Below are 22242 nucleotides of genomic sequence, written 5' to 3' on the forward strand. Positions count from 1 at the left end.
CATGCTGTCTAATCCCCCGCGGAATACCTTTGTTTACCTTATACATAAATAGACCTTCATTGTGTCTTTCCGATGAGCAGGCTGGACAAACAAACAAATACATGTTCCTTTGCAAGGGCAGACTGGCTTATGCATTGCTTGCCAAACACATTTTAAAAACTTAATTTTAGCACATATTCATAACTTTTTGTACATATCCGGTGCATACATTACAGAGGAATATTAATGATCAGTGAGTTATTAGTGTTCCAATGACATGTCATCTTTTAGATGCAGATTATGACAACATTGTGTTAGGTGCAGTAAGTATGTCAGGCGTGACCAGAGCTGCTGACAGAATGGTGATCCACAAATGGGCCTGTGTGTCACAGTAGGCTAAAAGCTACACTCAGAACATGAACCCAATATACTATCCCAGGCAATGAGAAAATTTCAATTCCAATAAAATATTCAGCTAGTGTAGTAATTTATTTGTGATTGAGTCACTCAGTGATCCTTGGGAAAAATTGAAAGGCTTCACTAAGCAAATGAAAATTGGAATAGATAAGAGATTGTAAGTACTGTATGAGCAGCCTCAAGAATTTAGCTTCTTTTAAAATATTACAACTGTTTGGTGTTTTATCAGTAGGAGTTTGTCTGCATGGTGAAGCTATTGCAAAATAAACTAGGGTGTGAATTTAAAGTACAATAGCTATTCTGCACTAGCTCCTCATATGGACACTCTTATTTTGCATAAAGGCTATGTCAATGCTGCAGCTGGGAGTGTGCTTCCCAGCTCAGATGGACAGATATGCACTAGCTCTGCTCAAGCTAGCATGCTAAAAATAACTGTGTAGCCAAGGGTAGCACAGGTGGTGGCTTGGGCTAGCCATCTGAGTACAAACCTGATTTCCCCACCCTCACCTCCCCGGCTATGTACTTAGCAGCTAGCCTGAGCAGCTGCCTGTGCTACCTCTGGCTACACTGCTATTTGTAGTGCACTAGCTCAAGCAGAGCTAGCTCACATCTGTCTATCCAAGCTGGGAAGCACACTTCCAGCTACAGCGTAGACATTCTCTAACCATTCTTTTTTTGTGTTTTAGAACATCCCAAGAGCTATTCTGGGCTGTTTCCCCATGTAGCCAAGTCCTAAATCTTGTGATCCTCTATCCAGTGAGCCCTCTGAGATTTGACTTCGATTGGGAGAAAAATACACTTTTTAAGAAAATGTCATCAGAAAATATAAAAATCACATTTCTCTTCATACGCAGTGTTTGAATAAAGGAAGTTTATCAGGACATAAATTAATTTAGACGGACACTAGCATAGCACGTTATCGCTTAATCTTTTCAGTTAACTCCACCATTTTATCTTCTTTCTTTGCATTTACCTTTGTGACACTTGGGGTACGTCTACATTTTGAGCTGGGGGTGTGATTCCTAGTTCAAGGAGATAGAAGCTATCTCTGATCAAACTAGCATGCTTAAAATAGATATAACCGCAACAGTTCAAGCAGCAGGATGGGCTAGCGACCCTGAGTATGTGCCTAGGGTCTTTGACAGGCACATTCTGGGGTGGCCAGTCCATCCCACAGCCTACAGCTACATTCTATTCTTAGGTTTCAGAGTGGTAGCCATGTTAGTCTGTATCAGCAAAAAGAACGAGGAGTACTTGTGGCACCTTAGAGACTAACAAATGTATTTGAGCATAAGCTTTCGTGGGCTAAAACCCACTTCTTTTGCATAGAGACTGTCCGGTTTGGCCCCTCTGCCACGTACATTGGCCAAACCAGACAGTCTCTATGCAAAAGAATAAATGGACACAAATCAGATGTCAAGAATTATAACATTCAAAAACCAGTCGGAGAACACTTCAACCTCCCTGGTCACTCAATTACAAACCTCAAAGTTGCAATACTCCAACAAAAAAACTTCAAAAACAGACTCCGACGAGAAACTGCAGAATTGGAATTAATTTGCAAACTGGACACCATTAAATTAGGCTTGAATAAAGACTGGGAGTGGATGGGTCATTACACAAAGTAAAACCTGCTGGAAATGGGCCATCCTGATTATCACTACAAAAGTTTTTTTTCTCTTGCTGATAATAGCCCACCTTAACTGTTACTCTCATTACAGTTAGTGTGGCAACACTCATTTTTTCATGTCCTCTGTGCATATATATCTTCCTACTGTATTTTCCACTGCATACATCCGATGAAGTGGGTTTTAGCCTATGAAAGCTTATGCTCAAATAAATTTGTTAGTCTCTAAGGTGCCACAAGTACTCCTGTTCTTTATTCTATTCTTAGTGCACTAATTCAATCACAGATAGACTAAATATGGTGATTTCTTTCCAGCCCTGGAAGGTTAACCTGACCAGGCACAGAGACTTTGTTTTAACATTTACTTTGGGACATGGGTCCTGAGGTAAGGGCCTTTGATTTGTTATTACGTGTGCTCCTTGCCTGGGGCTTCATTAAAGGAGACATATTTCTTCTGACTAGTTTGTTTTGGCTTCGCATTTTCCTGATCTGTGCAACTAGACACCCAGTTGGGGGGAAGGGAAAGTAGAGCTCACCTGCAGTGCCACATCTGGCCAAAAACGCAGCTCACCCCATTAGTTAAATGTCAATATTAAATTAATTAATTCATATTTTAACACTAAATTAAACTCAAATGTTTATGTAATCTCTGCGGAAATATATTTTATATACATACTGATATCAGAATAGTATTGTTTAATTAATAGTAGTACAATATCTATCAAATAACAGTTGTCCAACAACTATATCCTTTAAATGCTGTGTATTCATTTGGAAGACAAAGATACATAAAAGAAAGGTGAGTTCTAACTCTAGTCTTTCATACAAGAATAAGAAGGGGAAAATCAACCTTGTGGACTATTACTGTCAACCTCCTATCCCTACTCCCACACTTTTTTCTGTTCTACATCAGGCTGTCATTGTTTTCCCCGACATTGCGATGTGTGAAAGAGGATCTGGAGAGGCTCCATTCAGATGCAAAGGCTTCCTGTGTTGATTACACTGGAGGGTGAAGAGACCAAGAAAAATCTATACTAAACTGACTAAGACTCCAAAGCCTGTAAAATAGTATTACCTTCTTTTAACTTAAGGCTGTAGGTGAAATCCTGGCTCCATTGCTGTCAATGGCAAAATTCCCATTAATTGCAATCGGATAGGGATTTCATCCTGCATGTCTTACAGTAATGCAATATGGTATAAGGCCCTGATGCTGCACTGAGAACCATGAGGGTGGACCTATTTACACAGGTGCAGAGGTCCACCCGCATGCTTATTGGCACAGGATCTTTGGCTTACATTTTAACTCTTTGATTCACAAAACTAATGTCCCTGAACATATATATAGATGTCACAGATGGTTATATTGCTCTCTGAAAGTGTGCTGTTATTTGGACATCAAGAAAACTGATGAAAGATGGTGTATTATGCTAATCTTTTTTATAGATTCTTTGCTAAACCTGATGCATGTCCAAGGTTTGTTAAAAGAACAGTAATTATGCATTTAAAATTACTTTTGAAGAAATAAATAGTTGTGGCTGTTATGCACCTTTTAGGAACTCTATGGAACATTTAAAAATAACGTCTAATCTCCTCAAATTATGCAAAGGCTATAAATTCTTACTAAAGCCAACAGATTGAAACACATTTTGAGTTTCTAGTTAAGTTATTCTTGAGGTACTACAAGCCACAAAACATTAGTAAAATTTCCAGTGGTGAAGGAACTAATTTTTTTGTACACTCATATCTTACAAAAAGCCTAGCCCAATTTGCCTATACTTTCCAGAAAACGTTCACCCTAATATACAATCACAAATACAAAATTTCTACTTGATTGTTTTACAATGTTCCTCCTGAGCTAAAAGTCAGGTTTATAATGGAACACTTGATTAAACTATAACCATGGAGAGGTTAGAGTGGCTCCACTGTGAACAGAAAGCTTCAGCTGTATAGTTCAATGCTGAAAGGAGAAACCTATATTAACTTTTAAAGTGAATAGCAAGATGCTAAGAAAATGTTTTTGTTCTGTTTTACAAACTAAAATTGCTTTATATGACATATGTATTTCAAAATTACATTGACATTCTACAACCTAGAATCACAATGACTGTTAGCTTGGAATGCTATGTCTGGTTCTGGTGCCCATCATTTAAGAAGGGTGTTGATAAATGGGATTGGGTTCAGAGAAGAGCCATAAGAATGATGAAAGGAGTAGAAAGCATACTTGATAGTGAGAGCCTCAAAGAGTTCAATCTATTTAGCTTAACAAAGAGAAGATTAAGGGGTGACTGAAATATAGTCTTTAAGTATCTACATGGGGAACAAATATTTAATAACGAGCTCTTCATTCTAGCCGACAAAGATATAACACAATCCGGTGGCTGGAAGTTGAAGCTAGACAGATTCAGACTGGAAGTAAGGTATACATTTTTAACAGTGGGGGTAGTTAACCATTGGAACAATTTATCAAGAATTGTGGTGGATTTTCCATCACTGACAATATTTTTAAAACAAGATTGAATGTTTTTCTAAAAGATATACTCGAGGAATTATTATGGGGATGTTCCATGGGCTGTGTTATACAGGAGATCAGACTAGATGATCACAATGGTCCCTGCTGGACTTAAATCTGTGTATCTATGAAAGTATATTGTCAGCCGTGCTTGTGATATGAAAGTCTATAACTTGTTCCAGAGGCCCTGATTGGTTCCAACTGTTCTGTTTAGAATAACAAGGCAGGGTTCGTGCCTGAATGTCCACAGATGTACAGGGAAGAATAGCAAGGCAGGATTAGTGCCTGAACACCTAATCAAGTTCTCAGATGGAATCTAGAAATCTGTAAAAAAGAGACAGTTACTTATCAGAAGGATGGAATGTCTTTCAGAAGGTTAAGCTCCACACCCAGTAAACATCGGATTTAGTTATACTGCAAGATGAGGAGTTGTTCAATTTTTTTGGTTATGTTCAATAGTTGTTTCTTTCTCATCCCCAACAATAAAATCTGGAAGAAGAAAACGTTTCTTAACTAATATAATCAAAGTACTGTTGTGGTTGTCATAAGGAGGACATTGTCAGTTGGTATCATCTTGATGTTCAAGTAATTAAGTGGACAATATAGAGCCAGAAACTACAGTTTTGAAAGGGGAAAAAAGAAGGGGGTGGCTGAGTAGATTGTAATTTAATATTGTTTATAAAATAATTTCTCTCGTAATTTAACATTAACAAATGAATATAAAAATGATTTTGCTGAAATGTTTTCCTTACTATCTTCAAAACTTTCTTGGCTTGATTTTTAACTTAGCAACCATGTTGCGCCAAGAATTAAGATTTGGAAGGGAAGTTTTATAAAAGAAATATAGATAAAAATTCATTTGTGGTCTAATTTTGAGAACTGACTAGTAGTTTTTTATAGATTCCAAGGCCTGAAGGGACCATTGTGATTATCTAGTCTGACCTCCAGTGTAACACAGGTGATAGAACTTCCCCAAAATAATTCCTGGAGCATATCTTTAAAAACAAAAACAAATTATTGAAGAGTTTGACAGCAAATTACTTTATCATAGCAGAACATTTTAATTTTCTTTAAATAGCATTAGATTTACACCTTAAAATAGCTTCACATACTTATAAGAATTTTCATTGTTTCTAAGGAACAGGAAGTGGGTGAATGTTTTTAACTCCACAATACAAAATATGGAAAGCTTAATGCAAAATTTGAAGTCACTTCTTAATCCAACATAAAACGTATGAAAACACAGTCTATCCACTAATTCCATATTCACTCCATCACTATTTTTGCTATTCAGCACCATACAGTATCCATACATTCAAGATGCAGTGGAAATCTCAGCATGAAAGATAAATAACAGCCATACAATGTGCCAAATACAAACAATTTTGAAATTGCCAGACTGATGAGATCACTTAAATTTTTTAGTTTCTGCTTTTTCATTTCCAAAAGAAAGTGACTGTTTTAGAAGGACAGCTTTTCCTGCTTCTAAAGAGTTTAACCCAGCAGGATTCTGCTGAACATGGAGGATTAAACAAAGTGACTAAAATCATCAGCAAAGAATGGAGAACAGGGAGGCATTCTTCAGACTTTTCCTATTGATTTGCTAAACAACATGCGAATCATTCCCTCCCCTTCTCCTGGAGGAAGCAAATAACCTCCATAAAAATTAGTTATATCACTTGTATCTTTCAGCGGAGAGATTCAAACACCTAGAAAGTAGATGCCAATTTCATATTAGTTTTCTTTTTTTTACTTGGTGTGTATGGCACTATTTGTACAGAAATATATTGGTAACTATAATAAATAAGTAATACCGATTTTTTTAATATTGTGCTCATCATTAGTAGATATGAAAGCACTTTACACAAGAGATCAATATCAATATCCCATTTTACAGATGGAGAAACTAAGGCACAAAAAGGGGAAGTTACTTGTCCAACATCACCCAGCAGACTGTTCATATACATTTTACAACAAAAAGCTAAATATTCAAATGTAGCCCTTGAATGTCTGTCTTTAAAGTCAAAAAGACTTCAGATCTAGTCTAAGCATTTACTTTCACAACACAATTTGGAGAGTCTAAAACCTTGTAAACGCTGCTTACAGTGGTTTCATTATAGAGATAACACATTTTTTAATTAACCATTGTAACAAGTAAATGTCATTCCTATTGATTAGGACAGGGGTAGGCAACCTATGGCATGGGTGCCAAAGGCAGCACGCGAGCTGATTTTCAGTGGCACTCACACTGCCCGGGTCCTGGCCACTGGTCCGGGGGGCTATGCATTTTAATTTAATTTTAAATGAAGCTTCTTAAACATTTTTAAAACCTTATTTACTTTACATACAACAATAGTTTAGTTCTATATTATAGACTTATAGAAAGAGACCTTCTAAAAACGTTAAAATGTATTACTGGTACACGAAACCTTAAATTAGAGTGAATAAATGAAGACTCGGCACACCACTTCTGAAAGGTTGCCGACCCCTGGATTAGGACATCATAATAAATAAACAAATAAATAAATAATGGTCACAGTTCTAACATAACAGACATTCTAACAAAATAAAAATGGAAGTATATTCAATTATATCTGTATGTTGAAGAGCTCTCATCACTATAGATTGATTGAAGTTTTAAATATTGAAGATATTAAATGTAAAGATTGATGATTTAAATATTCATTGCTTATTAACTTATAAGGGAATTTCAGGGTCTAAATAATCAGATGATGCACAAATGTACTTCTCATCCAAAAAGAGTGATGATATTTTTTAAAAATTGTACATTGTTGAAAATCAGCTCTCTACTGGAAATTGTAACACTAGCTCATATCTGCCAAGAATTAAGGGCTGGTCTACATGAACATTTAGATCACATGAAGCTGGGATGTGACTCTACCATGCAATAGTCTGCTGCATACTAACTGTCCCTGTGGAACTTGCTGATGCACCCTAACAGTTCATTAGTGTGCTTTGATTCAAACCCCAACTATCTACAATCTATATGCTCTTATAGACAAGCCCGAAGTCCCAGCAATTTCATTTGTTACCAGCAGTTTCCATTTTCTCTTCCCTTTTGACCACAATGTGATGAGTCAGCCACTACTATTGACATGATGTAGGGTACACACATATAAAATACAGGCTGATGTAAAGACCTATATTTGGGTTGGATTAATTCAGACTGTGTAAATGACAATTACACAAGAATTTTATTGTATTTGTTAATAACTATTAACAGATAAAGCAATTGCTTCCTTGTCTACATGAGACTTTAATTGTTTTATTTGCATGTATCTAAAGTGTTTTAATGTGTAATCTTGGAGCATTACTGGCTTTCAGGGACATTTGGTCACTCTAAACATGCAGGGCCTTATTTTCAGAAGTCATAGGAATTGTGGATGCTCTGCACCTCTGTAGATGAGATCCACAGAACTATGCACTTACAAAATCATGCGTGAGCATACTCTCTTCTTGTTCACATGAATATTTTATTTTCATTCTTGGACTCTGACTCATATGGTTTTGGCAATATCTGTTGCCTTCAGAATTTCTCAATATGCAGTTCACTATAATTCTTTACTGTCTCTTTATATTCTTATTGATGTTGACAATTTTCCATTTGAATGAGAGCAATGTGTTTTGTCTGGGAAAAGAAATGATGCCTAGCAGAAAGGCAAATCACATTCTCAATTAAATTTGACTAGAATTGGGAATTTGGAGTACATAGGAACTTATTTTGAGAACTCCCAGATAAAAATAAATAAAAGTGGAATTATGGTCGAGAGTACATAAAATATATTAGAGATATTATAATTATCTCAAAATCCAAGCATTATTAACTAAGGAAATTCAGAGTTAAGCTTAAACTTAAAAGAAATCCAAAATGTTAAGATATGGAAGTGCACAATTAAGGCACCCAAACAACCTTAAATCTGCTCTGTAGTGACATCATGCAATAACTGTATAATTATGATGAAGGTACGTAGCGTGTGATGCCAGATGAGATTCAATTGATTTTTGAAGACACATTCAATGTTTTCTCCCTCATGATGTTTAGATGACCTATCCTTTATATGAAGGCTTGAGCCCCTTTTACTGATCACACCTCCATACTTGTTGAATTAATCTAGAATCATAGAATCGTAGGACTGGAAGGGACCTCATCTAGTCTATCCCCTGCACTCATGGACCATCTAGACCATCCCTAACAGATGTCTGGAGATTTTTAAGAGCAAGTTAGTCAATGACGGATATTCCACAACCTCCCTAGGCAATTTATTCCGGTGCTTAACCAATCTGACAGTTAGGAAGTTTTTCCTAAATATCCATCCTAAACCGCCTTTGCTGCAATTTAAGCCCATTGCTTCTAGTCCTATCCTCAGAGGTTAACGAGAACAATTTACCTCCCTCCTCCTTGTAACAACCTTTTATGTACTTGAAAACCATTATCATGTCCCCCCTCAGTCTTCTCTTCTCCAGGCTAAACAAACCCATTTTTTTCAATCTTCCCTCATAGCTCATGCTTTCTAAACCTTTAATCATTGTTGTTGCTCTTCTCTGGACTTTCTCTAATTTGTTCACATCTTTCCTGAAATTTAGCACCCAGAACTAGACATAATACTCAATTTGAGTCCTAATCACCACAGAGTAGAGTGGAAGAATAACTTCTTGTGTCTTGCTTACAATACTCCTGCCAATACATCCCAGAATGATGCTTGTTTTTTTGTGAACAGTGTTACATTGTTCACTCATATTTAGCAAGTGATCCACTATGACCCCCATATCCTTTTCTGCAATACTCTTTTCTAGGCCGTCTTTTCCCATTTTGTATGTGTGCAACTGATTGTTCCTTCCTAAGTGGAGTAATTTGCATTTGTCCTTATTGAATTCCATCCTATTTATTTTAGACCATTTCTCCAGTTTGTCCAGATTTTTCTGAATTTTAATCCTATCTTCCAAAGCACTTTCATCCCCTCCCATTTTGGTATTTCTGCAAACTTTATAATTATACTCTCTATGCCGTTATCTAAATCATTGATGAAGATATTGAACAGAACCAGAGCCAGAACTGATCCCTGCAGGACCCCACTCAATATGCCCTCCCAGCTTGACTGGGAAACCACTGATGATTACTCTCTGTGAATGGTTTTCTAACCAGTTATGCACCCATTTTATAGTAGCTCCATCTAGATTGTATTTCTCTAGTTTGTTTATGAGAAGGTCATGGAAGACAGTATCAAAAGCCTTACTAAAGTCAATATATACCATATCCACCACTTAAACCCCCTCCTCCCTCCCAAAGGCTTGTTACCCTGTCAAAGAAAGCTATTAGGTTGATTTGACATAACTTGTTCTTGACAAATCCATGCTGACTCTTACTTATCACCTTATTATCTTCTAAGTGTTTGCAAATTGATTGCTTAATTATTTGCTGTGTTATCTTTCTGGGTACTGAAGTTAAGATGACTATCCTGTAATTCCCCAGGTTGTCCTTATTTCCCTTTTTATAGATTGGCACTATATTTGCCCTTTTCCAGTCCTCTGAAATCTCTCCTGTCTTCCTGACTTCTCGAAGATAATCACTAATGGTTCAGATATCTCCTCAGTCAGCTCCTTGAGTATTCTAGGATGTATTTCATCAGCCATTGGTGACTTGAAGACATCTAACTTGTTAAAGTAATTTTTAACTTATTCTTTCCCTATTTTAGCCTCTGATCCTATCTCATTTTCATAGGCATTCACTATGTTAGACGTTCAATCATTACTAACCTTTTTGGTGAAAACTGAAACAAAAAAGTCTGTTAGCACTTCTGCCATTTCCACATTTTCTGATATTGTCCCCCCCTCCCCCATTGAATAACAGGCCTACCCTGTCTTTGATCTTCCTCTTGTTTCTAATATATTTGTAGAATGTTTTCTTATTACCCTTTATGACTCTAGCTAGTTTAATCTCGTTTTGTGTGTTGGATTTTCTAATTTTGTCCTATATACTAATCTAATCTAATTTGAAAATAATAAAAAAATTCAACATGGCCACTATAGCACTGCAGGTATGTATTTTCTCATAAATATTTGAGCTGGTATTTGTGATGCTTTTGCTTTCTGCAAATGTTATAGTTGATAAAATTTACAAATATGAATGTTTATGAATTAAAGGAGATGTGAATATCAGCTAAGTGATTTGATGGCTTTTATTCACAAGAATATTTGTGAATTCTTTATGCCTAATTCCATTTCCCGTAGTCTATCTCTACTGGATATGAAGTTTGCTTGAGTTACTTCCCAAAAGCAAAAGTAGAAGTGGTTCTCTTTAAAAAGGAAATCTGCTTCCCTACGTATTCTTATTTAAGTGCAGCACCATTAGAAATTTTTGTATAGCCAAGTTTCTAAGTTAATGTATGTAAAATGAAATTTGAATATATTGTCTAAACCAAGTCAGAGTTGATACTCTCACAGGACCATTTTGGAGCCTGCATCTGTGCTTTCACTTCAAGTGAGAATACAACTTTAATATGACAACTTCTTTTCCTCTCTCACATTGAGCACTCCTATTTCATAAGACAGTACAATTGTCTGAACATGCAACAGCAGTAATACTTTTCATTGTAGTGAACGTTTTCTGAAGTCACTGTTAATCTTTCACAAATAATTTCTACGAATGGTCATTTAATCTGTCTACATGAGGGATTTTAACAATATCATACGATAGGTGCTTCTTAATACAGAGGTTGTCTCATGGCCACTGTACAGCCACCTCAGCTCCTATTTGAAGTTGTGTAGACCTTCTTCCCTCTCATTTATGATTGTGAGACATCCCTGTGGCAACTACAGCATTTGCCTCTGAAGAAAAATATTTAATTCAGTTTTAGCTGTCTCATAATGCAATTTGATAGATGAGAATAGGAAAGAGAGTCAGCACCATGAGACCAGCTAGCTCTCTGTGGATGAATGAAAGTGCTTTGTGGACCACAAGTGTTCCTCTTTCCCAGTTGGGGACTTCTGCTATAAAGTATATGATGTGTTTTAATAATCCATGACTGAGAAATACTGGAATTTGTCATGGACACTGAAACCAAAGTTTTGGGGGTAAATCCTCATTAAAGCAGGTTTCCCCATCCCCTTTAAAGGTGTTCTTACATCAAGATATAGTAGGACAGGGTTCTTGAAAAACCCTTTTACGCCAGTGGAAATTTTACCATTTACTTTGATGGCAGTAGGATCAAATCCTACTTAAGTTTGTTCCCTCTAAATCATGGATAAGTCTAAAACAATTCTCAAATCATGTGGTATCAGTAATTGTGTATATGAAATAACTTATTGTAGTGATGAATAGAGTCCTTTTTGTTCCTTTCATTCACCATACACTGTAAAAACTTCCTATGGGCATTTACTCCAACACTTTCCGATAGCACAGTTCTTCCTAAGGCATTTTCCCAAAAACCCACATACCATGATGAGATCTTTGAGTAAAATTAGATCTATTTTTGGATCATGCATGTTCAGTCCATTGCCCAGTAAATTATTTTTATGTTAATAGTTTAAGTTTGTAAAAGCTAGTAATTTCCATGTTCTCATGAATAATTAATTTCCTCTGCAGTTCACAAAAGGTTTTTCACATTTGAGATTTGCTAATTAAATTTTCCCCTTGTCTTGTTTTTTCCAGCTCTCGTAAATGTGAAACTTTGGGCTATTGATCGGCAATGTTTTCAAACAATAATGATGAGGACAGGCCTCATCAAGCATACTGAGTATATGGAATTTTTAAAAAGGTATGGCACATGTTTACTTTTTGAAAAATACATTAAAACTCCTGTCCTCACTTATGGCTTTTGGTGAGTGCAGTGTATTGATTGTCTCCTCTTCTCCTCTCTTCTAATGTGTTGTTAAACCACCTATATGCCATATCATACAGAAAAAAAGGAGGAACACTGGAGATAGTAGTCTCATTACTGTTCATTTCTTCTAATTGTAAGTTATTAGTTTGCATCATCATTTGCAAACAGGACCACATCAGAACTGCACCAAAACACAGTTTGCATTTTAAAAGACTGAACATTTATGAGAGTCATTCAAAACTACCTCATTAAAGAAAATACATGTAAGAGAAATGAATTATAACTTCCCAGTAGAAAAAAATCTAGTTTATATGCTGTTTAGGAAACCATTCAATTTAAAGTGCATTTTTGTTCCTCTGTCGAACAGATGCAAAAGCAAGTGAAACAAAGTTTTGTTGTATAGGCTTCTATGGGGAATGGGTCAGTTGACTAACATAAAGGAGTCATAAAGTGATGTCTTCTCCTTCAAACCTGAATTTAATCTTACAAATTTTATTCAGTTCCTGGAGCCATCTCAAAGCATCATAAATCTGCCTTACTTTAGTAATGCGTAATTCCCCAATAACTAAGTATATTATGGCAATAAAGAATGAAGTCAGTTTTATGTTGATGAAATAAGTTTTAAAAGGCCAAACACTGTAGTTCTTTTTCTGGAAAAATTACCACTTGAGGTCAGTGTGCGATTACAGGTAGCAACTTAATCACTAAATACTTCATCACATGTTTTTCCCAGACAACAACCTTTCCCATAGACTTTAGTGCTACTGAATCATTTCCATTCCAATCCTGATCCCTGACACTGTGTGTCACATACCAGGAGCTGGTGAAAGAGTGGATGCTATGACTGAGGTGCTGAATAAATACATGGTGGAATCACCATTTCTCTCCTCCTCATAAAGTTTTCGGTGAGTAGGGACTCTCGGATTTGGCCTTTTCCAAAAATAAATGAATTTTATATCATTGTTATTTTTGATTTTTTTCAGTTTGCTTTCAGAAGTAATCATGACTATTTCAGTAATTTTATGATTAAATTTAATTACAAGGTATTTCCAACCATAGTTATATTATATCTCTGTTCTTTAAAGAGCCTTTTGATTAAATGCACTATATGATACAGAAGTGTTCCAAACAGTAAAAATTACTGCAATAAATACTGAACATTGTCTCAGATGAATTAGATATTTTTATTAACAAATTATCCTCTCTACTCTACTTTTGTTTTCTTTTGTTCTAAGATGAAACATATATCTACCAAGATATATACTTCATGATACTGTAACATAGTAGTACTTGCTAACATTGAGATCACTAATGCTTTATATTATACAGTTTTATGTGGTTAATTTACTTTGTTTCTGACCTACGTTTCACATATTTTCTTTTTTTTTTAAGTGTACGATTATAAAACCATACAAAATACATTTACCCTTTCTTTCAAAAATATAATGTGTGTAGAGGTAAGCTGAATTGATTCTGGAAAATTCAAATGAGGACTCTGGAAGAAGGAGGGATCCTGTGGGAAAAAATACTATGTAATGATGTAGTTAAAGACTGTATTATAATGTGAAGGGGGGAGGGGCAAATTAAGGAGGCACAGACAATGACAAAGATCCATAACTGATAACTGGAGCAGAAATAGTTCAGCATGACTTTAGACAAACAGGGAACGTTGTCACAGTGGGAAGGTGTAGAAATTTGACAGTTTGTTCAGAATGCCTCAGTTTCACAATAAATTTGAGGTGGGACAGTTCCAGAAAGGACAGGGAGTGACATAACTGAGAGATTAATATTGTAATTAAACTCATGGTGGGGGGGGGGGGATATTTTCAGAGCCACAAATGGCAGTTAGGCACCTAACTCCTTCTGAAAGTCAGTGGTGGTAAAGTACCAAACTGCTATTTGTGCCTTTGAAAAATCTCCCCCATATATATCTTCGACCGGGAATCAAAAACCAATGAACTGGCCTAAACAACTTCCAAGTAGGACAAAATATATAGCAGTAGGGAATTGAGAGAACACTGGGAGTTGCCAGTTACCTAAGAACTACCTGCAAGCCTAGCCAGTAGGTTGTTTCATTCCCCCATATTCTTGGTTCTCTTTCTGATTTAGTGGGTGTGTAGCTCTACCTACCAACCCTCAAAATTCTCAATAATTCACTTGTTTTGGGAATTAACTCTCTGCTTTTCAAGTCTTTTTATTGTATAAACATTTACAATGTCTCTCAACCTTTTCAGTTCTCATATTTCTGTCCTTTCTTTCTACAAACACTGTATCATTCGTCTCTTTGTTTCATTATGCCTCATGAGGCTTCATGTCCTTCATAAGGTTTTCCCCATGCTTGGAATGTTACCATCGTTACAAAAGTTTACTTGAGACAGAACACAAAATCTCTAACTTATTGTCACCATATTGAAGATTTTTCTAAAATCATGAACCCAGATGTTAAATGTTGCCTGACTGGATTACAAAAGTAGATGAATGTAAGATCAGTTTTGAAGTTAGGGCTTTTTGATTCTTTTTCAAAGCAGAAGCTATATACATGTTAAGCTCTTAAGCTTTGTGCTTTAATGGAGCTTTTCAAGAAGATTGTCAAGATTAATTTGGATGCACGTTTTACAGAGCCTGCCCAGCTTTAATTTGAAGGCCAGCAGCGTGAGATAGAAATTGAGAAGAGCTTTTTCATACTATTTCTGAGCTTCTTTCTTGCAGCCCATTACACTGTGGTGCACGGTGTATTTGTTCTTATTGGGGATGATACTAAAAGCAGGCAAATATATTTTTCTTTAAAAGTTGATTTTTAGCATTCTTGCAGATGTTTCTATATGTTCATCATTTATAGCCTGAGACAAGATATTTGCACAAATGTCAAATTCATTTCCCACTTTTATCTCAAGCTCAACACAAGTAAAATTCTAGTTTTTCAGGTTTTTTTATTTTTAATGAAACATGTAGAACATGGTGTTTTAAGCTGTATCAATCCTCATTTTTTTTAATGAAGGAAACTTTACTTTAAATCCCCAAGATGAAGGTATGAAGGCATCCTCAGCAGATTTCATTTGTAATAGCTTTTGTTACTAAATGGATTGTAAAAAGCTCTTGTTAAAAAACACAGTGGCAATTCTTCTGATTCAAATTTTCAAGTGGAACCTGTTCACATGAACTCAGTAATAATAAAGTATTATTTTATGGTTTAGTGTTATCGAAAAGTTACAGTTCATTGCTGTGACATTACAGCCATGAAATATGACTTTTTCATCTTAATTAACAAAGTTTTACTTAGCAGAAAAATGTAATAGAAACTATGCTTTTGGTGAATAAATTAAAGAATTATTCTCACAATTTGATCTACCTGAAATCCACTGTGTTCCAGACTTTTTCTTTAAATAATGTTTCCCCCTTTAAACCATATTGCCTCAAGTGGTTGGTCAATATTTGGACCCTGGCTTGGTTGTTTCCATTAGGAGAAGAAGTTGATGATATAAGCCAGTTCCCCCCCCCCCCCATGCAATCCTATTTATTTACAAAGAATGAATACACAGTCCTGTTTCCCTGAATATCATAGGAACAAACAAAAGGAGGCAGTTTCCTTGTTCAGAAATCCAGGTCTGCCTTTCCAGAAAGTATTAGGTTTCCTTTGGGCATTTCTCTTGGCTTTCTCACAGAGCCACACTTACCATTGGTTTTTTTGCTTTCTTTTCACTTCCACTTGGCTTTCTAGTTGCTTTCTGCCTCTTGCGCACATAGCTGCAAACAATCAATCCACCAGTCCTTGTATTAGATTTGCAGTCAGTCCCCAGGGAAACTCCTCAGCCCACATGGTTTAGCTTCTACTCAGGCCTTGTCATGCTGCTGAGGCCTTAGGTGGTGGCTTTTATAGTTTCAACTGTCACCACACAAAAGGGCATTTTATTTTTTCTTCCATTTAGCCTGAATGAAAGGTACATAGTAACACCCATCTCCTTTAACCAGGTCTTTAACACCTCCCAGTATAACAATAATATCTTATTCAGCTGATAACTTTTTAAAATAGCAAATATTTTATAGGACTTGCGAAAGATTTTTGTGCCCATTTGTGAGTCTTATCCTTCTAATCTGTAGTAATTAACACATGCTGTTTCCCTAAATTGTGTGCATCATAGAAGGAGATAAAATGAACCCATGCTGGTATCTATAGCACCAGAAAGAAAGTAGAAAGTAAATGCTTGCCAAATAAAAAGGGAAAAATCAGCATGGACATAAACGTTACTTATCTTTTTGAGGTAATGTTGGTGGGAAGAGTTTTTCTTTTACTTTCTTCACTGGTTTGTTACTGGTTTTCACAAAGAAGAGATACAAAATCACTAATGACTCCGAAATTTTAGTGATAGTACCTTTTTTGAGTTACTGCAGTGAAACCATGTATGTATGGCATGGTGTGTGTGCATTTTTAAAATAGTTTGGATAGCTTATTTGATTTTGTATAAATCAGCTACAGAATACATTTGGTAAAGGATCAGTAAATTCTATCTTTCATAATTGATGGCTATTTATGAGAAACTAGACTGTGAATTTGATCCCTCTGAAATCAATGGGGGAGTTTTGCAGTTCATTTCATGGAAGTAAGATGGCTTGATCCTGCAGCCCTTGCTCTTGAGGCCTTTTCAGGCCTATATTTACATATTTGTATGTATGCAAGAGTAAAAGTTATATCAGTTATTCATTTATAAACATATGTTTCCAGCAGTTCATGGTATGTCTATAAATATACGCTCAAGGAAGGGATTTTCAAAACTAAGGGGCAGGTTCTCAGCTTGACTTCAATAGAGCTATGACCATATACCCGCTAAAGCTCTTCCCCATTGGCCCTGATTTTGCAGCTTGTTGTCTGTGATGTCAGAGATCTGTGCAGACTCTAAGCTCAACCCGCCTGCATCTCATAACAGGGTCAGGGCCAAAGTTCATAACAAAAATCTAACTAATGTTTAAAATGTATATACCAAAAATGGTTCATTTTGACTTTATCAGTTCTGCATATGCAGCAATTACTTATGTCATAGTTCTTCTGCTAAGGATTTTATTCTATCATAATTAATTTGCATAGTTTAGTAAATTATTTGCTGTATATTTTATTTTATTTGTAGTTATATCATTCCGCATTAACTAGGTTAACATAATGATCCTCAATGAGGACTACATCTACACCAAAATCAAGTTTAAACCTTAATCTTTTTGCGGATGTGTTTAACAAGTAAAAATGTATTTCTCCACTATCTCAAAGCTTACAAACAGTTGTAGGGATTTTTTTCAAGCTTGTAAAAAAAAACCCTCATTTTTTAGGCAGGAAACAAGTAGAGGACACATCTGTTCAAAAAGTAAATATTTCTGAAAATTATTTTTTTTGTAAAAACAGAAGATTACAATGGAAATTAAACTATAGCAGGAATACACAGCTTCTTTTATAAAAATATACACTAGCTAGAAGTCAAATTATAAAAGTTTTAAGGAGTAGCACAAATATCTACTTCCCAATAGACTAGAATGTTTCAGAAGTGTAAATATTGTACTTTTATAAAAACTGTCTAAATGTTCCATGAAAGATGCGTAAATGTTCCGGTCCATTGTGTAAACACTGAGTCATCCAAGAGTCTGGAACAGATCCTAAGAATAAACTATACATGTTCTCTGTAACCTTTAAAGGAAGGAATCTGACTTTAGGATAGGAAGGTTAAAGGAAGTTATACTCAAAAACCTTATTTTCTTATAAATAAACCCCAGGGTATAATGCTAACAGACAATAAAAAAGAAAATAAAAATCAGTAGTGTCGTGTCATTCAGAAGTTTTCATGTTCTGGCTTTGCAACATAATGTCACCACTGTAATGTTACTAAAGCAATGTATTTTTGATATTTAATACTCTGTTATAGCACTCTTTCTTGATATTAATCCCAATCCTGAAGTCCTTTCTCAGGCCAAATTGGCTTCAGTTGGAAGCTTGAGCTGAGAAATAACTGCAGGATTGAGCTGATTTTATGCAACAAGGAAATATTCATTTAAGCCCAGATCTACAAAGGGATTCGGGCATTGCAACACTGAACATTGCAATACAATAACTTTTAGAAAAATCACAGGGACAACACAATCCACAGAATATGAGTTAGTCACCTAGGCTCCCTATACAATGAATGGGGAAAGAAAGGTGCATAAGAATGTGATCCACAACAACCTGCATGCTAGGCAGGGAGCCATCTAAGCTAGTCAATGAAAGATGCTGATCCATGGGGCCTACATATACCTATCACAACATGTGGTATACCTCATCCTGTACCCTAAATGCCCCAATAACAACTACATAGGTGAAACCATACAATCATTACACTTTCAAATGAACTCACAGAGAAAAATAATAAAAGGCAAAAACATTTAATCACCTCTGGGAGGGTGGATACTTTTTTCACAAAATGATCACTCTGTATCTGACATCTGTCCTCATCCTCAAAGGAAATCTGCACAACACCTTCAAAAGGTCAGGCTGGGAGCTTAAATTCATAACTTTGCTAGATGTAAAAAATCATGGTCTTAATAAAGACATTGGATTTATGGCTTATTACAACAATCTGAAACCCATTAACCTCCCTTTTTTGTCCTTTGACCGCAGAGGTGTTAGAGAGGCACTTCACCTTGAATGGTCTCTCATATTATTTGTTAATTATTTATGCTAAACAATCTGTTCCACCTTGTGTTTATCTGAGACACTCTGAGTATCTTTCCCAGACCTGCAGAAGAGCTCTGTGTAGCTCAAAAACTTATCTTTTTCATCGACAGATGTTGGTCCAATACAAGATATTACCTCACCCATCTTGTGTCTCTAATATCCTGGGACCAACACGGCTACAACAACACGGCACAGAAATCTACATAGTCATTGAGGTACCGGCAATTAAAGTATATTCACTTACTATAGATACCAACCTAACTAAACCAATTTCAATCAGAAGCATCTTAGCCAAATTAATAATGACTATAGTAGCATGAAAAATTCTGCATATAAATTGGAAGAAAAATTGCCTTTTCACCAGACTTTTGGGAAAGTAAAACAAAGCAAATTTCTGCTGGTGCTGTTTTGCTCATTTTCACCATAAATGAAAAGCAAGTATTGCCAGTGAAACTATGAGGTGTGTTCTGTGTATAATTATTTTAATTAAAACTGGACACACACACACACAAAATGCCTAATCATATACAATAAACATAAAATCTTAACTAAAGTGCCCTTAAACTATAAAACGGAAATGCTGACCCTAAATGAGAGAAGATTTGGATCAGAGGGACTATTAAATAAAGGGAGAAATCCACTAGAATTATTCATAGCCTGAATTCGTAGCCCCACAATAAAATCCTTCAACAAACCTCAGAACAAAAAGGATCTGGGGCGAAATCAGTACTTGGTCCTGCTAGTGAAGGCAGGGGGCTAGACTTGATGACCTTTCAAGGACCCTTCCAGTTCTATGAGATAGGTATATCTCCATATATATACAGCAAATCTAGGTATCAGTTTCAAGTGTGTGACCAAATATTTCAACATACTAATGGTTTCTTCTATATCAAACATACCTAAAGGTTATTTTACTTAGGTAAAGTGAAAATAGAATGTAGGCACTGATGCTGGAAAGACTTAAGCATGTGCTAAACTTTTCACATAGAGAGGAATCCCAGGAACTTCACTGGGGTTCTTCACAGGGTGTAAAGTCAAGCATATGCATACATCTTAGCAGACCTTAGCCCTTTATTTTCTTTTAGATAATTCATATATTTCAGCTACTGTTACCAAAAATAGGCATGTTACAGGAGAAGAGGCACCCATTTTAGTTTTGTATTTCTCAAATTAGCTTTATACTGGTACCACAAGTCTGCATGGGATTGTGTCATGGAATGCTAAACTGTATTATACTCTTCTGCCACTATGTGTGTAACGTATCTTAAACTCACAACAAATAAGCATTACGTTAAAGGATCTTATAGTGAAATGTCTGGTGTATCTCATTGTGAAGGAAGCTCTGGTACAGAAGCTGATTACTAGTAGTGGTCCTACCATGTATATGACAAGCTGTACATAATATGATGGCAGAAGTAAACGAATGCCAGAGGAGAACAGAAACACAAGAAAAACAGCAACAAAAGTTGCAGACAGAACGGTGGGGGGAAGCAACAAAGGTTTCAGGATCTCATCAATATGCTATGCCTCAGTGTGCCAGAGACCTTTAGCATGGCCAGCATGAAAGCAGTATTTTGCAAGATTTTGCATTGCTACAAAATGCCACCAGGAAACTGGAAATGTCCAGGTATCTTTAATGTATGCGATGGGGAAGCAGGCAGAGTATATCTTTAAATCCTTTACCTTTAATGAAGACAGTTACAAAGATGATTATGAAAGGGTTCTATGTTTGATGTATACTGTATATCTCAGAGAAATGTGGGTTATGAAAGAGCATGTTTTCACCAGAAAATTCAGAAAACAAAGGAAAATTCTAAACCTTTTGTAAGAGCTTTGCATGCATTGTCAGAACACTGTGATTTTGGGACAGCAAAATTTGAAAATGTCAGAGACAGGCTGGCTATTGGGTTAAGAGACAAGAACCTTTTGCAACAACTCAGTTAAAGACAGATCTCTACCCATAGCAATGCAAATAGCAAAGCAGTCTGAACTTGTGAAACAGCAGAATAAAAGACAGGAGCAACTTGAAAAACATGAAATTAGTTTAGAATCTGTAAACTGACATTGCATGAGTGCTAAAAGTTACCATCATAGCCATGAGGCTATAAAGAAATTCCAGACAAATTACAAAGCCTTTCAAAATAAATGTACCAGATGTGGAAAAATACATAGCCCAACAGGTGTGTTTAGCCAAACGCACAAGATCTAATAAATCTACAAAATATGGACATTCTGCAGCTGTTTGCTTTACCAAAGCTGTCAGGAAATGGACTATTACTACAGACAATCAAGAGCCATTGCTTCTGGGGTCTATCATGTGGTGACACAGAGCCTGCCAGGAGAGTTAAACTTAATATTCGTGATAAGACTATTAACTTTAAAATTGACTTAGGAGCAGATGTGTTTGTCACCTCAGAAGGGATTTATAATCACCTTCAACCCGTCCCAGAGCTGAAATCAACAGACACAGCCTTGATTAACCCTGGAGGTATTCTGAACTGCCTAGGCCAGTTCTTCATAGAAACAGCTTACAAAGACAAAAGCTCTGCCTTCAGCGTCCATGAGATCAAAGACCAAAAACTTTCTCAGCTATGGCGTGGTAGCCATGAAGGTGTGAGAGAGAAAGCTGGAAGAATTTAATAGAGTATTTGATGATATGGGACTTTTGAAAGGAGATCCACTACAAATACAATTCAGAGACAATGCTGAACCATGCAGGATACAAACACTTCTACCAGACAGTTCTTGGAAGAGATTAGCTGCAGATTTATGCAAGCTCAGAGCACATTATTACCTGATTGTCGTGGACTGTTTTTCACATAACATGTTTCAGTGTTATCGAGAAACTGAAGTGTACTTTTGCTTACTATGGTATTCCAGAACAATTAGTGATGGACAACGAACCACAATTTACTGCATCAGAATTTGTTATTCCAAATGAAATATTACTTCGATGATATTACTAGCAATCCACATTACCCAAAAGCTGTACAGTCAAAAAAATCTTAGAGCAAGACGATCCATCGCTTGCTCTTCTGAGTTACAGATCAATACCTGTAACAGCTACTAGATATAGTCCAGCACAACTCCTAAGGGGAAGACAACTCAGAATTACTGTTCTGACATAGGTTCTTTTCTAGTCTCCAGAGTGGGAAAATCAGATAAAAAGTCCTTACAA

General features: G+C 36.1%; 1 protein-coding gene across 2 annotated transcripts in view; it reads left to right on the top strand.

The window, feature by feature from the left end:
• PRKG1 (protein kinase cGMP-dependent 1) overlaps nucleotides 1-22242 on the top strand; it is a 944545-nt gene that overhangs the window by 610894 nt on the left and 311409 nt on the right. For both annotated transcript variants that reach the window (XM_065407822.1, XM_065407820.1), the window contains exon 4: nucleotides 12202-12307. In XM_065407822.1, the coding sequence (XP_065263894.1) occupies nucleotides 12202-12307 (106 nt within the window). The remainder of the gene's footprint in view (nucleotides 1-12201; nucleotides 12308-22242) is intronic.

Source organism: Emys orbicularis, chromosome 7, assembly GCF_028017835.1.
Source record: "Emys orbicularis isolate rEmyOrb1 chromosome 7, rEmyOrb1.hap1, whole genome shotgun sequence".
In the NCBI taxonomy this organism is placed as follows: domain Eukaryota; kingdom Metazoa; phylum Chordata; order Testudines; family Emydidae; genus Emys; species Emys orbicularis.